Source organism: Pogoniulus pusillus, chromosome 18 (assembly GCF_015220805.1).
Source record: "Pogoniulus pusillus isolate bPogPus1 chromosome 18, bPogPus1.pri, whole genome shotgun sequence".
In the NCBI taxonomy this organism is placed as follows: domain Eukaryota; kingdom Metazoa; phylum Chordata; class Aves; order Piciformes; family Lybiidae; genus Pogoniulus; species Pogoniulus pusillus.
In genome coordinates, this window is record NC_087281.1 from 16,005,670 (window position 1) to 16,022,585 (window position 16,916).

Sequence of the window (16,916 nt, forward strand, 5' to 3'; positions counted from 1 at the left end):
TTCTTTGCAGTGATGCACTTTGTAATAAAAACAACAGTGCAAACTATTTCTGGTGTCAGATTTAATTTTAAGCCTTGTTTCTGCTCCTCAGTCTTCCACCAGGATAAATCTCTAGGGGTTCTGGTCTACAAAAACATTTAAGTGCTCATGTTCGAGTATTTTTTCTTCCTTTCACAGAGATTAAAAATTGCTTCTTCTCTTATGCTGGTAAAAGCCTATGCACTTTACAGCCTCACTAAAGCCAAAAATAAAAGACAGAATGTAGCCTCTGGAGTGAAACTGAGCAGAAACTTGGCTGTGTTCTGACAGGACGGGTGGGCAGAGGCCAATGGGATGAGATTGAACACAGCCAAGTGCAGGGTTCTACACTTTGGCCACAACAACCCCAAGCAGTGCTACAGGCTGGGGATAGCGTGGATGGAGAGATCACAGACTTAATGCTATAAGGTCAAGGAGACCCTGTAGTGGCCTTTCAGTATCTGAAGGCTGGGGAGGAACTATTACAAGGTCTTGTAATGACAGGACAAAGGGTAATGGGTTTAAACTGGAAGAGGGGAGATTCAAACTAGATGTTAGGAAAGGATTCTTTACAGTGAGGGTGGCGAGACACTGACACAGGTTACCCAGGAAGGCTGTGGATGCTCCCTCTCTGGAGGTGTTCAAGGCCAGGTTGGGTGAGGCCTTGAGCAACCTGTTCTAGTGGGAGGTGTCCCTGCTTATGGCAAGGGGTTAGAACTGGATGATCTTTGAGGTCCCTTCCAACCTAAACCATTCTATAATTCAATTAGTCCTACAGTTAAAAGCACATGACAGAAAAGTCAGACTATGTCCCAGGCTGTGTGACTGTGCTATTCTGTTACTATCAGTAAAACTACAGTATCAGCTTTTCACCTGTTCCACTAGAACAGGCTCACACCAATTAAATTAATCTGTGTAAACCACAGGTTTAGAAATAACAATAAAGTACAAAGGATTGAACAAGGAACAACACCTGCAAGAAATGCATAAAGAACACGGGGTGTTAGGACAGATAGAGAAAGAACAATAAAGTACAAAAGATGGAATAAGGAACAACACCTGCAAGAAATGCAGAAAGAACACGGGGTGTTAGGACAGATATAGAAGGAACAATAAAGTACAAAAGATGGAATAAGGAACAACACCTGCAAGAAATGCAGAAAGAACACGGGGTGTTAAGCCCAAAACATCCACAAATATCCAACCATCAGGTTTTACCTCCAGGTAAAGTTCTGAACAAAACTTTGGAAGAAAAGAGATATTGTGGATGACATAACTGGACTGCACCTGAAGATGATTTAATTTATTGAGATGAGTGGCTCTTGCTGAGCTGCAAGATCTGCATCAGTGCAGTTGAGAAAGGGAGGAAGCAGTTTCATCCCTCCCAAGGTTATCAAGCATTTCAGGCTATTTGGAAGATGCCAGGGCCCAGAATTGCAATGACAGAGGTAGCAGCAAACCTGCTGTCTCTCACACTGATGGGATGCAACTGCAATCCCCCAGAATTTCCAGTCCATGAGCTTGAGTCTGAAGTATCTTTTGTTTTGATTCCAGTTTCCACAAAAGAAAGGCTTCCCAGAAGTTCTAGTTCTGAGGCAGGGAGCAACAAAAAAAGCCAGCAATAATAATAATATAAACCTCAAACAAAACAGAAGAGGACAATAGGAGTCAAAAGACAACATAACAAATTAGCAAAAGGACAACATGAATTATATATAGATGTATGTGTGTGTGTGCCTATGCAGTACTATCACACAATCAATATATGCCAGACTTTGGTGACTAGGTTGGAAGAGACCTCCAAGATCACCCAGTCCAACCTAGCACCCAGCCCTACGCAGTCAACTATACCATGGCTCTACATGCCTCATCCAGGCTTTTCCTGGACACCTCCAGGGATGTTGACTCCATCACCTCCCTGGGCAGCCCATTCCAACGGCAAATCACTCTCTGTGTCAAGAACTCCCTCCTAAAATCCAGCCTATACCTCCCCTGCCACAACTTGAGGCTGTCCCCCCTTGTTCTGTTGCTGGTTGCCTAGGAGAAGAGACCAACCCCCACCTGGCTACAGCCTCCCTTCAAGTAGTTGTAGACAGCAATGAGATTATCTCTGAGCCTCCTCTTTTCCAGGCTAAACAACCCCAGCTCCCTCAGCCTCTCCTCACAGGGCTGTGTTCCAGGCCTCTCACCAGTTTGATCACCCTTCTCTGGACATGTTCCATGTTTGAGGAGCCCAGAACTGGACATAGTATTCATCACTAGTATAGTCCTGCTCTGGCAGGGGGGTTGGACTCAATGATCTCCTTGGGTCCCTTCCAACCCCTGATATCCTGTGATCCCGTAACTAAGCATGATGCTTAAGTGTCATTCCAGCCCTTGAGAAATTAAATGCCAAACTTGAGAAGTAAAGTACTTTAAACAGTGACATATTTTTTACATGTGTCTTTGATACAGATTTTATAACAGCTAATACCATGTACTGGAAAGGCTCTAGGACCAACTTGTGACGAATAATGGTTAGGTGTGGGAGCCCAAATTCTAAGCTTAGTTTCTTTAAATTAAACCCAAAACCATTAGAATTAAAGAAGAGCAGAAAAAGCACTGAAGAACTAGCACTACCAGCAAAGAAAGTGTATAAGAAGTATATTTAAGACTCTCTAAGCAGCAGACAGGTTTTTGTAACAGTCTTGATTATGTTTGTATGCTTAGAGAACATCTTTAATCCAGAAGGATTTGTTTATGGACTGTATGCATACCATGGGAATAACTGTTCTCCCTTCTGTCAACTTATACAACAAAATGCTGCTTACAGCTCTGGAAGAAAACATTGTACTTTATGAACAGCTACAACACAACCAAAATCATCACAATCAAAATGGATTAAGCCAAGTGCTACAACAGTCAAACACAAAAACATAGTAGGAAATTTTCAAGAAACAGAAGATAAATAAAACCATGTTCTGGTCAGGACACTGAGATAAGCAGAGAAATTAAAGTGTAACCTGGCTTTAGTCATTGAACTTTTGCTTTTAAATCTCTGACCATTTGGCTCTCACTTAGATTCTCTTAATGTGTACTCATACAGGCTGCTCTCTAAAACGTTGACGATCAGGCAGCTGCTCCTGACAGAGAATTTCCAAACCATTAAAGAGTTACATCACATGTAATGTATGGCAATTAATGGCTTTTTAATCATTGCCAATATAGAACAATAAAGATTTTAAACTGAGTAACATGAACAAAAACTATGTGTGTATATATATATACACATTGATATTTTAGTTGCAGGATTGGCCACCCCAAGAGAGCAGTAGCAAACAAAGATTGCCTGACGAAGAGAAATATAACATGAAAATTGTATTGACTACAACATTATAATTAAGGCTGGGAAAATCTGCACTTGTCAGGGTGCAGTGAGGCTTTGTGGGAATGGATATGGGCTGAGGCCAGAGCATTGAGAATGCATAAAGCAGAGACTAAACTCCTCCCTTTGTCACAGGGCAACTAACTTGATAGCAGAATAAAGAGAAGGCAAAAATCCCAAAGCAAATCTGATCTCCTTTAACATAGTATCCAAGATTGAAAGTGTTTTACTTTCACCAAGGGTGAAGGCAAAGCCACAAGAAAGCTTTTCTGACCTTGGGTACAAGCAATCCAACCTACTGACCTATACCTTCTCTACCCTCACATGAAGAACTCAGGACAAGAGCACACAAAGAAACATTTTTGCTGCTCTTCCAGTACAATACAAGCCTACAGCACAATCCAGGTAAATAAATATCCATTGACATTTTCAGTCAAGAGCACAGGACAGAAGACTTATGAATTAGGGAAAAGAGACCATCTTCCTGAGCCTTAACTATTCCACTCACTTTGTGTTTTCTTCTTTTCATGGCTTCCCTAGTTTAAAAAAAAAAGACTTTTGTCACAGTATCATCAGGGTTGGAAGAGACCTCACAGATCATCAAGTCAAATCATCTCCTATTAGCTTATCAAGTCAGAGCAGTCAGCTCTGCTTTTGACATCCGACTGCTCAGGTGATATTCAGATATTACTTTCCAAAATGTACTTTCCAACAATTAAACTCAATTCCAGGCTAAGTCAGATTTAGTCTTCTATGGAAAACAAATAATACCACATAGGAAAAAGTTTCCAAGTGCAAAAGTATGTGCAATTTAGTGCAAATTAAATTGAAAGGGAGGAGCCTTCCACCACCCCTAGGAACAGACCATGATACTGCTGATACATGGACCTACTACAACACCTAACAGTGGCAAGATTGAAGATAAACCTAAGCACCTGCAGGATGATGGCCAGGCTCTGACACAAGGTCACAAGGCAGGGATCCACACTTTACTAGATTTTAAATGTTAAATGTGTTGCCTTGCTATGATATTTCTACCCACTTGGTGTTGATCCACTTGCTTCACTCATGAAAGGTTTTTACTTGAAAAACACCTGAATTACAAACAGATCCCAATATCAGCCATGCAGACAAAGCACACACTATGAGCAAACAAATAACTAGCATTTTTGGTTTTGACCTTTTTGGGGGGAGTTGTTCTTTCTTTTCCTGTGAAGAAAACAAATCCTCAGTTCCTGGCAAGGAGGCAAAACTGTTTCTAGCAACCAAGGCTTCAGAACAACAACCTAAAGTGAAGAATTAGAATTTATAATGACAGAAACAGAATTATACACAGCTCTTTACAAGGGCTTACAGGAGAAATTAAACATAACTACCTTACCAGTAACATGACAAATGCAGCTAAACTAGAAAACACATAATAAAAATTAGTAACTAAAGCAAATGGTAACCATGAAGATGGTTTCTAATGTAAAAAAAATAATTTCATCCTCTGATTGCTCAAATTACTCCCCCCCCCCCCCCCCCCCCAGTACTACTGAGCTGAATTGGCTATTCAGCAATTTCAATACCATTAACAGCTAATGCTGAAACAGGGTTTTGTTTTTCATATCAGGCAAGAAATGATTGACAGCCATGCCAGAGTTTGCATAGATTTTTAGCACAGAAGAGACTGTTTGTTTACTGTCTGTGACTTTCCTCATTATGGGTGGGCAAAACCACAGGTGGCACTAAGAGAAATTTACTTAGCAGGCAGAAATTCTTCTCTTTGTTCTTTTCTTGGTAGAATAGGAAGGAATAGGAAAAATAACTACCAGTGTGTGAATTTCCTTGGGAAAATGTGTTTTTTGTATAAGAGCAGAGGTACAGGACCTCCCATAAACTAACAACTAGAGTGAGGGGGAAGATGTAACAAGTAAGAAGTACAAGCATTCCTTTGACCCAAATGAAACCAGGCATAGTATCAGGTTAGTAGAACTGCATCCAGTTTCTTTAATTAGACAATTCATTAGTGGAAACCAAAGGCTTACACGATCACTCCATATTTGCCCTCTTCTGTGTGCACGTGGAAGAAACATAGACACCTTCTTAGAACATCTTTATACTTGTCCACCAGTATACTGTTGGGTCTATCATGGCATCCTTTGCAGAGGAAAGTTGTTCATCAAAATGCAGCATCTCTGAGGAAACCTAATTTGAAAACTACATTCTTGTGAACATCTAAGTAGCTAGTGCACATTGGACTGACTCAGCTTTGCTTTGCATTCTCTTAACCATTTGTGCCTATTAATTTTGGATTGTTTAATTAAAAAAATGCTGCTGCATTTAAGGAGATTAGGCCCCAGTGGGAGATAATTTTCTTCACTTCCCTGGGATTTTTGTATTCACTTAGTCCTATGTCTTTTTCTGATTGAACTGTTTTACAGAAATTACTGCCTGATGCACTTGTTCCAGTATAGCTGCTTGTACCATGCACTCTGCCAACTGTCACTCAAAGTACTATGGATATTCATTTCTGTTTCTGCCTATGTAAACCAACAATCACAAGAATGACATTTTCTTGACAAAACTGTTACACCTTAAATGCCAGCAATTGAAAAATTTAGCAGTATGGTCATATTTTATTCTCTGATGCAATGAAGTTCCTCTTCAGTTATGGACTATTCCACTGACATCTAGCACACATCAGAATTCAGTTGAAATTTGAAATTTACAGCTGAGCATCTATGTCAAAATAACAGATTAACAGTACATTTATTTTCATCATCACATAACAAACCAAGCTGGATTGAAGGTTTGGGTTTTGGGGATTTTTTTTTCAGAATGAATACTTCTTGCTGGAGACCAGAGCCAAGTGGCGTCCCTCAGGGGTCAGTGCTGGGAGCAGTGCTGCTTAACATCTTGGACAGAGGAATAGAGGGCACCCTCAGCAAGTTTGCAGATGACACCAAGCTGTGTGGCACAGTCAAGTTGCTAGAGGTAGGGATCCATCCAGAGGGACCTGGACAAGCTGGAGAGGTGGGCCCAGATCAACCTCATGACATTCAACAAGGCCAAGTGTAAGGTCCTGCACCTGGGTCAGCACAATCCTAAGCACAGATACAGACTGGGTGGCAAATGGCTGAGAGCAGCCCTGTGGAAAAGGACCTGGGGGTCTGGGTTGATGAAAAGCTCCACATGAGCTCGCAGTGTGCATGTGCAGCCCAGACAGCAACCATGTCCTGGGCTGCAGCAAGAGAAGCATGGCCAGCAGGGCAAGGGAGAGGATTCTCCCCCATTTACTATGCTCTTGTCAGACCCCACCTGGAGTACTGTGTGCAGTTCTGGAGCCCCCAACACAAGAACGACATGGAACTGTTTAAGCAAGTCCAGAGGAGGGCCACAAAGATGACCAGACGGCTGGAACAGCTCTGCTATGAGGACAGGCTACAAAAGCTGGGGGTCTCCAGCCTAGAGAAGAGAAGGCTTCAAGGAGACCTTGTAATGGCCTTCCACTATCTGAAGGGGGCCTACAGAAAGGCTGGGAAGGGACTATTTACAAGGTCTTGTAATGACTGGATGTGGGGTAATGGGTTTAAACTGGAAAAGGGGAGATTCAAACTAGATGTTATGAAAGAGTTCTTTCCAGTGAGGGTGGTGAGACACTGGAACAGGTTGCCCAGGGAGGCTGTGGATACTCCCTCTCTATAGGTGTTCAAGGTCAGGTTGGGTTAGGCCTTGTGTGACCTGTTCTAGTGGGAAGTGTCCCTGCCTATGGCAGGGAGTTGGAACTGGATGGTCCTTGAGGTCTCTTCCAACCTAAACCATTTATAATTCTATTTCTACTGAAAATATAACACCACCATAAAAAATGTCATGCAGTTTCAAGGAGACTGTTTTCTTTTAGAAGAAGTAGGAGCTGGGAAATTACTGGAAAGAGCAAACAAGCAAGCTGTTTCATCGAGAATGGAAACAATGAAACCTGGTCTCCTATGGATCTATGCTATGAATTGAACTCTGTGTGGCTTCTCTCCTGCCTAATAATGGTTCTGTTTATGCTGCATAATTCGCCTCAGACCATGAAAAGAGGCTTCCTCTTATATCCAGACACATATGTTTTAAAACAATGTATAGCAGCTGATGAGATTCTCTGCTTTTTCCTCTCCGCCAAATTGGTTGAGATTGCCTAAGAGATTTGACTTGCTATGCTGGTAGAGACAAGGGGACTATGTGCTTTGGAAGTTGGTTGGTCTCTCTTTACAATGTCCAATCTGGCTTCACAGACAATCTTTAACTTCCACATAGAGGGTATTTAAATATGTCTCTACTGTTGGGGAATAATTTCAGGACTTTTTATGTTCTGAGGAACGTGACCATTGATGGAACGTAAAAGATGTTCACTGTGTGAACCACAAACAAAAGTGCCATAGATGCACCACTGACAGAAGGAGTACTGCAGTTTTCATCTAGAGGAGGCCCTGCATGAAGCTAGTGGCTTATCTCTCTGGATAGGCCTGTTATCTGTGAGCAGGAACATCCTTTGCAAGTTGGAATAAGAACAAAATATGGAACTCTCTAAAAATCAGTCCCTTAAAAAACAAAGTGTACTTCCTTATCCTGACATAAGCAAAATGATGTACAGACTTGAGGTACCATGAATCAAAATGCCAAATTCTGCTGGACAGCCAAGAAAAGGTTTCACCTTAACCATTCTGTCTCCAACAGAGGGGGAAAATAAACAACAACAAAAACCCAAACTAACACCAAGAGGCAAAACTGTAACAATGTGCTACCGAACCTTTCTTGAGGCAGAGTACTGAAATGTAAACTTTGCATTCTCTTGTAAACTACTGCCCCATTGAGGAGCAGGGATGGTAAATTACACTCTTGTTCCTTTCAGTTTCTACTCCAGGGAATACCATAAATATCATAAATGACCTCTTTTCTTAGCCACTGGTCTAGAAATTTGCAGTTAATTAATTTTACCGTGTTCAACATAATGGTCTAGGGCTCAATCCAAGTTTTCTTTTTAGTCAGCCTCCAGCATTAAATGCAGGCTTATTGTGTGTAACAATGATTGGCACCTCCTTCCAAGGTCTCTACAGACCACCTAGAATCACAACCTGCCCCTGGCACTCCAGAAAGGGTCTTCTGGAGTCGCCGTCCCTGGGGCACTTCAAGGCAAGGTTGGACGTGGCACTTGGTGCCATGGTCTAGCCTTGAGCTCTGTGGTAAAGGGTTGGACTTGATGATCTGTGAGGTCTCTTCCAACCCTGATGATACTGTGTGATACTGTGTGATTCTATAGACACCAGACTTTTGTAAATACTTCTTTCATGGCCTTGCCTAACCATAGTGTTCAATTAAGCATGAATTGAATCTAACTGACCTTCACCTAGCAAAACCAGAATCTAGATAGTTAGAAAAAACATTTTGAGCTGGCAGCCTTTTAGGAATAAATGACTATTAATTAAGCTACGTAGAAGAGGAAAAGGTGGGGTTTTCTCTCTTCCTCCAAAAAGGAGTAAACACCATGTTGTCTTTGTTTAGAGTTACCTACACTGCTATCTCTATTTTTAGATAACAATCTCCACCCAAAAATACCACGAACTGGAGAGCACACAGTCTGACTTCAAAGACTACACACAGCTACAGAGAAGACAACTTGCATGTTGCAGCTCATGCTTCTTGAGCAACCAGCATATTCTAGATTATAGAATAAATATGTCAAAGGGAAAAAAATCTTTGACAAAATATGCATAAACCTTCCAATTTGTTTAGCAAACAAACTCCTCTTAAGAGCAACATTCTACAAAAGCCGGGCTGGCACAACTACTTCTTGGTTTTAGTGCATTTAAATGACTCTAACTTAGGCAGAGCATAAGTTACATGTGAGAATGTTAAGTTATAAATAAGTTATAAGTTACAAGTGACAAGGGTATCAAAGTGGAACGTTAACTAATTTAAGCCTTGGTACTGTAACTACTGTAACTCTCACGTCTGTTTGCAAGACCAATGTCCTTAGCCAAACAGCGAAGTAACTGTCAAGAGTCTTGGATCTGACAACAGGATTAAATGGTTCTTAGAATATGGTACTAGAAATAAAACACTCTGTCAAACAGTAGTGATAGCCCTAAAATTACACCCACAAATGCTTCTCACAGAATTCTTTGAGTTGAAAGGAGCCTTTAAAGGTTATCTGGTTCAACCTCCTTGCAACAAGCAGAAATGACATCTACTAGATCAGGTTGCTCAAAGTCCCATCCAAACTGACCTGGAATGTTTGAAAATCTGAGAATGAAAGACTGATTTATAAACCCAATAAAACTCTATGTCAAACAAAACTACGTTGTCTGGGGCTCTTTATGTGGTCTGCCTGGGAGACCAGCCAATAGACAGAAATAGTTGAATAGTATATAGCAAACCTACCTGTAAGATCAATCACAGTAAGTGCTGCACAGGAAGTTCAGGGCAAAGATAAAATAGCCATTTATAAAGTCATGTTCTTGTGTTAATAATCTAGTAAATATACAGCTCTTCTCTGTATTTCTTTCTTTAAAGGCACCTGACAAACACCCTCAGGAAGTCCTAATTTAGCATCACAATTTCCTTGCTCCTAAAAAATCCCCAACACACCAAAAAACAAAGCACTAGAATATAAACTATGGAAATGCAGTTTTCATTTTAGGTGACATGACATCTCTACCATCCTACCTCCCAAGAGGCATACCAGATTTGACAGGTTTTTTGAATTAAGTATTTAAGCATGAAACATGTTCCATGTTACTCATGTTAAATGAGAAATAAGACTCAATATGCTTAAAATAAAAATAAATCAACTAATTGTGGTCATCGATGAAAGCAGAAACCAGGCAAACAAGAGTTTAACATCTCTTCTCTGAAATGACCTCTGGCCACACCCAATGAAGCATTTAGACCAAAGAAAGGCATAGATGTTCTAAACCTTGATACAAAGTATCTTGGGCCTACTTGTAATTAAAACTTAAATTTTGAGTCTGATGACCCCCCCGAGTTGTATGTAGAACAGAAGTGCACTGTATGTATGTAATATACCCGGTGATTGTGCAGTGCTGTTAAGGGAGAAATCAGATCCTCCCTCCTCTACATAAACAACTGTTCTGTGTGTGGCCCAATCAGCTCGAATTTGTGGCTGCGGTGTGCCTCCACCTGTGAATTTAGTTGTAAGAATATTGTCCAGAGAAATGGACAGTAGGGACTTAAATTTCCTTAACTTGAGGCTGCAAGTAAAGAGGATACAGATTTCCTACTATATGGCTAACTGGTAGCCTATTACATAAAGCAGAAGTGCTCCACCTCTAATTACAGAGCAGCTGTAAATGGTTCTGGTTTATAACTCTCAGCTAAAGAGAAATACTCCTCTACTGTTCTGAAACACTGCACCATGTTTAGGGAGTGTTTCTAACCATACTCCCCACAGCTGCTACTAGCAAGCTGTACTAGTTCTGATCACCTCTGCAAGACACCTTCCTTTCTTTCTATATTGCCTGGGGATCATAGGCATCAGCTCTAGTTCTGCATGATACCCACAAAGAGCAAATACATAATTTATTTACCCACCTCTTAACGTCTCTTTGTTGTAACTTCTCCTTCTGATAGTGCTGATGATAATTTCTGCCTCAGAAGAGTGCTGGCTCTCAAATGGAGTGTAACTGGAGACTGAAGGAAACTTTCCCTTTTCTCAGAAGCCAGAGGTGCACTGGAAAAAGATACTGTTATCACGTAATGAAATAGCTGATTGCATCCCTCACACTTTTAGATGGTTCACAGTTCTACAAAGACCCTGCTCCTAGCTGATCTGAAAATATTGTGTATTCAAAGTCACAGAATCACTGAGCAGAGGGCTGCTCTTCATCTTACTATGGATATCATAATTTAAGGGAGGGTGGCCATATGCAATGTACACATCAAAACCATTTTGTCCCATTAATGGAAATATCTTTCTATTGTGATGTACCTGCTGATCTACACGCTTCACGTGTCTGAAAAGGATGCTTATTATCTAGTGTGAAAATGATGAAGAATCTTTAAATCCTTGGGAAATTACTGAAACTGGAAGCCAAAGACGTGCTGAAACTGAGGATATCCATTGTAGCTGACACAACCAATAACCAAGATGTAACCCTAGGATAGCTCAGTATTTTTGGGAGCTCATTCCGGCGCTTATGGCTGAGCAGGGATCGCTATGCTTTGGTGGCAGGGCATTGCTTCACCCAGACTTCTGAAGTGCATCACAGCTCACTACGTAAAATATCCTGTTCCTTGCTCTCCAACAGCTACCATCGAAGGAGTTTAATGAGGCCCCATGCATATGGCATTTTGGGGCAGACAGGTATCTATCAGCACCTTTGTCAAACTTGCCAAACCATTTCATTTGATGCCCGGTTTGCAACAGCTCTCAGCTGTATATTAACCCCCTAGTTAGATTTGCTGTCTGCATCGAGGTTATCACACAACCCCTCTGGCTTCTGACTACTCTGCATCCCGGAACACTCTGCTTACTGAAAACGGGGGGGGAAGTCTGGAGACGGCCTTCTTAAAATAGTCAGAAACCAAACAGCTCAAGCTGACTGGTCAATGACGACCCGCATTTAGGAATTCAGGAAACTGTTTTTTTTTCTCCTCTCACCTAACCTTAAATAATGTCCATCTTCTGCGAAACATCACGGCGGGCGGGCGGGCTCCCACGCCTGGGCTGCGCCGCTGAGGCCGCCACAGCCGGCTCTTTCTTCGGCTTTAACCGCTCAAGCCCTCAGCGCCTGCCGACAGACACTGCCTATCCGGGGCGGGCCTGTAGTAATCACACCTGGGGGCTCCCACGTAAGAAACGAGGTTCCCCTCAGCAGCTGCCAGGGATTGCGCGGCAGCTCCGCCTGGGCGCTGTCACTGCCCGCCGCCCGTTCACAGACTGTATAGGGTTGGAAGGGATCCTCAAAAGGTCATCTTGTCCAACCCCCGTGCGCTGAATAAGGACACCTCCAACCAGATCAGGCTGCCTAGGGCCACATCAAGTCTGATCTTCAATTTCTCCAGGCACGGGTCAATGAAAACTGCACATCGACGGCTGTGATTCAAGACCACAGAAGCCGCCACGTCAGGCACGGCCGGGCCAAGGCCTCGGGAGAGCACCTCCTGCGGTGCCGCTCTGAGGGGGCGAGAGCGGGAGCGGTATCGCCGTGCCGCTGTGCCGCCTCACCGCAGCAGCCCGCGGAACACCGCCCGCCGCCGGCGCGGGCCGAAAGCTGAGGCGGTGCGGGGCCGGGCCAGGGGCGGAGCGTGGGGGCGGTACAGGGCGGTGTTCCCGCCAGCCCGGCGCGTCGGGTCGCGGAGAGGGCGGATCGCGGTCCGTGCACCCCCCCGTCATGTCCAAGCACGTTTTTCTCACGGGACCCCCAGGTAACAGCGGCAGGAGGAACCCGGGAAGTGGGCCAAAGGGAAGGTGGTGCAGCCGCTGGGGCCACTCTGGGACGTGGCTCGATCTGGGCTGGCTTGGCCTAGTTAGGCCAAGCCTAGTCAGGCCAAGCCATTTTTCCCTGTGCGGGGCTGGCGGGGCAGTGAATCGCATAGAACCGGGGGGTGACACCCGCCTGCGGGCCCAGCACCAGCTCAGGGTATGATGGAACGTCAGGAGTGCCTCTGGCTGTAATCGGGCCCGGTGCCTGCCTGCGAAGTAGCTCCGGCTGCGGACCTGCAGACGTGTAGCAGCTCCAGTCCTTAGGTGTCACCTGTTGAGGTTATGGCTGCTGTATTCATTAAGTGTTCCTAGTGAAAGTCCATTTTAGCTCTTGCGCCAACCTCATTTAGTGTTCGTTTACACACAGCACTGCTTTGTCCCTGGCGCATGCCCTGCACTTCAGTATTGGAGCGAGGTGGGGGGGAACCCAGACCTGGACAACTCATCCTGCTTCAATTAAACTGCAGCCATTCATGATTGTTGAGTGATCGTTGTTTCTGTGTCTTACTTGTAATAATTTAGCACTTCCGGCTATAGAGTAAAATTTGGTATCCCAAGTGGGCAGGCTTTGATTGAAGCAGTGGAGTAGTTTACTCTGTTAGGGGAATCTTGTTATTGTGCAGGTAGCATAGTATAAAGGGCAGTATGTAAGGCTGATAAAGAAATAAGCCCGTTACTGTGATGGTAAAGCTTTCTTTTGTGGTTTGAAAGCAAAGCACTGTACCCCATTCACCTTTTTGTGAACTTTTTGCAGATACCTGTCTTGTCTGAGGTGAATTTAAAATGCTACTGCTAGGCTGAGATAATATATTCCACCCATTTCACTCTGTCTTTCCATATACCTGAATAAAGGCAACCTTTTGGGAGACACAGAAGTTAAGCCTGCTTAGGGCTTTACCGCTCTTCATTTAAGTGAAACCAGATGTGCTGCTTTGATTAGTTAAATGTACAACTTTAAGCTTTCTTAAACTTAGTTTGAATAGTTTTAGCTTTCTTGGGCAATTTACTAAATGAGGTAACCTAATTAGAGATAAGAAATCTACTTAACCAAATTAGTATAAATTCACTTACAGAGACAAGGCCATGGAAAGATGGTAGCTGCTGATGGTGCTGCATTTGTAATTTTATTGTTCAATTGCCAGGATTCCCTTTGGCTTTGAGTTTGAAAAGTTTGCTTGGTAGCTTGACTAGGTACCCTTGAAGCCATGGATTATTTTTTTCTGCGGCATCAGCAGTGATTAAAAATGAGTGCTAACACTAAATGTTGTGAAAGGCAATGCAGTTGAGTTTAAAAGAAGATTGTCAGGGGAGGTATCTGCTCAATGGCAAAGAAATAGCTCCTGAGAACTGAAAGGCTGTCTGGAAGATGGCTGACATTCATGTCGTAGAAGGTGCACATCAGACTGTGCTAGGAGACATCATGTGGCAAGGGTTTTAAGGATGTGGCTTAGGGTAAGAAAATGGATTAGAGGATCACAGGATGAGTTATGTGAGAAGGGACTTGTAAAGGAGGGTCAGTTATGAGGAGAGGCCAGACCAGGGTGCTCAAGGCTTTATCCAGTCAGGTCTTGAAAACCTTAAGGGATGTGAAGACTGAATAGTCTTTCTAGGCAACCTTTCTGGGTTGTGGTGGTTCTCACAATACAAAAAAGGCGTTTCCTTCTGTCCAGTCAAAACCTTTCTTGACTCAGTTACCATAAGAGAAGCACATTTCTCTTGGAAGTATTTTTTGCCGTGGAAGGCCTGATATGTCAGAGGCACTTTCTGGGATATCAGTAAAAGTAGTGTGTCCTGTACCAGTTAAGCCTCTGGTAATAGAGGTCAGCTGTCACCTTATGATTTAAAAGGTAGATTAATTCATCTCTGTTCTTAGAAGGTAGTCAATATCAGTGGTAGAAAGTGAGATTGATCAGTCAGTCTTCCAGCTAGTTTGGATATAAATGATGTGGTGATATGGCTTGGGGCAAGCTTTGTGGCTTGCCTGCACACTAAGCTAAGGAGTTCAGGGGTAGCCTGGTACATTTACACTATTTTGTTGTTACTTCACTGTAGATGTAATTCTTAAAGACTAGTAAAATGCTAGTGTCAGTACAGGGTGAACTTTAAATGGCCCTTGTGTTCTTCCCTGCCATTAACAAAAGGCAATTTGCAAACTTAAAAAGTAATCAGTGTTCCTGCTGAAATTAATGGTTACTGTGGTGTTTAAAAATGGGATTTGTGTGTAGAAGGTTAATGCTGTGTGCTTTTTGTTTATTCTTTATTTTTAGGAATTGGAAAGACTACCTTGATCCAGAAAGTCACTCAAGCTCTAAAATCCTCAGGCATTCCTATTGATGGATTTTACACAGAAGAAGTTAGAGAAGGCGGCAAAAGAACAGGGTTTGATGTTGTCACCTTGTCTGGAAAACGAGGACCTTTATCTAGGGTCAGGTACTGAAGTTTTAATAACTCTAATGGCTTATGGTTTCATGCTTCTGCTTCTGAATATCAGCATGCTAAATGCTCCTCCACAAGGCAATTTTTCACATAGATAGGGCTTTTGTGGCTTTTGAGTTTGTTGTTCAGTGCTGGTGTTTTGGCTGTTACCTGTATTGTGTCTGTAAACAACACCTCTGTTGCTAAGTCAAATACTCAAAATGTGCTAGGGAAGGGTGTTCTTTCTTACTATCCATTTTACACCAGATAGAGATGAAGCACTGCCAAGCCTTTTATTGTGAGGCTGTGTCTCTTTGAAATACAGTAAGTATCTTATTATAAGCAGGGATGAAGATTTTTCTGTTGTTTTCACTGGCTGATTTGTGAAGTCAAAAGTGAAGAGTAAAAAGGAAGTTGCACAGGATGTTGTTTTAAAGAGCCACTCCCTGGCCTGTAGAACTCACACATGAATTTAAGAATAAGGGAGTTTCAGAGCTTCACTAAGTGAGGAACCTCTGGAGTGCAGAGGAGGTTACAGTGTCTCCTCGTTGACTATTTAGCTTTTCATGCTTTGTGCAGAATTTAGTCTAGGACAAGGTGCCATGTTAGCACCTCATTCAAACATACCTGATCTGACTAAATAATTTGCATACTGCTAATAGAGAGAGGTTCACCTGGGATAGTGTAATGTAACACATGCAAAGCCAGCATTTTTCCAAGATTAAGGGTTTTGCAGCCCATACTGAGGTTTGAACTACTGCTGTGATGCTGTCTGTTGTGTCACATTACCAAATACAAAGATACACATTTTGATTTCAGTGTGAATATACCTACTAGCTTTTAGATACTCATGTCCTTTTGTGCACTGTTCAAATTTAAGCTTACATAGTTCTGAAGGTAACTTGTAGTACATTTGTTACGTGAAAGTGTGGTATTTGCAATGCAAATTAATCAATGTTTTGCAGAGGCTCTTTTCTTAGAAAAATTAAGGGGATTTGACTTACTAAGATAACTTCTCATAAATCCACCTGAAATCACTGTAGTGTACTCTCACTAAACTCATTACTTAGAAGGATTTTTGTGTCTCTTCTTCAAATTCAGATCTGATTTTTCTGCTTCAAGACGTGAATGTCGGGTTGGGCAGTATGTTGTAGACGTTGTTTCATTTGAGCAGTTGGTTCTACCTATGCTGACAAATGTAAGTATTCTATGAAAGTTGCTGAAAAATGGATGCTTTGTGATAGTCAGTGTTATTGGAAGGCCTTCTAGATCACTATTTTTTTTATGCTAATAAATGTGGACTATTTCTTGCGTGTTGTTGATTATAACTGGCTTCAAGATCAGAAAGCTGGAGGGGCAAATTTGGCTCATTCTTACATGCCTAGTGTGGTGTAACGATTGCAGTCTTATCTCATTCTTGATCTGATACCATCCTGTGACACACCATCCTTAGCCTGAGAGGCAGGAAGTTTTTGCCTATGCCACTTGCATATTGGAAAGCAAACAAAATTTATGAGTGCACAGAACTGAATGGTGTCACTGGATCCAACAAAAAGGCTTTTGTTGCTGCTTTTCTTCTTTACAGCCTTTTTTCCCCACTCTTGCTCTGATTCCCATCTTCCAGTAGAGGCATTTGCTTCTTTAATC

The 16,916-nt window shown here is 42.5% G+C and overlaps 1 protein-coding gene across 3 annotated transcripts in view; it reads left to right on the forward strand.

The window, feature by feature from the left end:
* Positions 1–12,649: 12,649 nt before the first annotated feature.
* The window catches only part of NTPCR (nucleoside-triphosphatase, cancer-related), a 37,132-nt gene continuing 32,865 nt past the window's right edge, over positions 12,650–16,916 (forward strand). For all 3 annotated transcript variants that reach the window (XR_010305581.1, XM_064158545.1, XM_064158544.1), the window contains exons 1-3: positions 12,650–12,796; positions 15,122–15,284; positions 16,371–16,467. Coding sequence is in view for 2 of the 3 variants with exons in the window: in XM_064158545.1 (XP_064014615.1) it covers positions 12,763–12,796; positions 15,122–15,284; positions 16,371–16,467 (294 nt within the window). In the remaining variant the exon portion in view is untranslated. The remainder of the gene's footprint in view (positions 12,797–15,121; positions 15,285–16,370; positions 16,468–16,916) is intronic.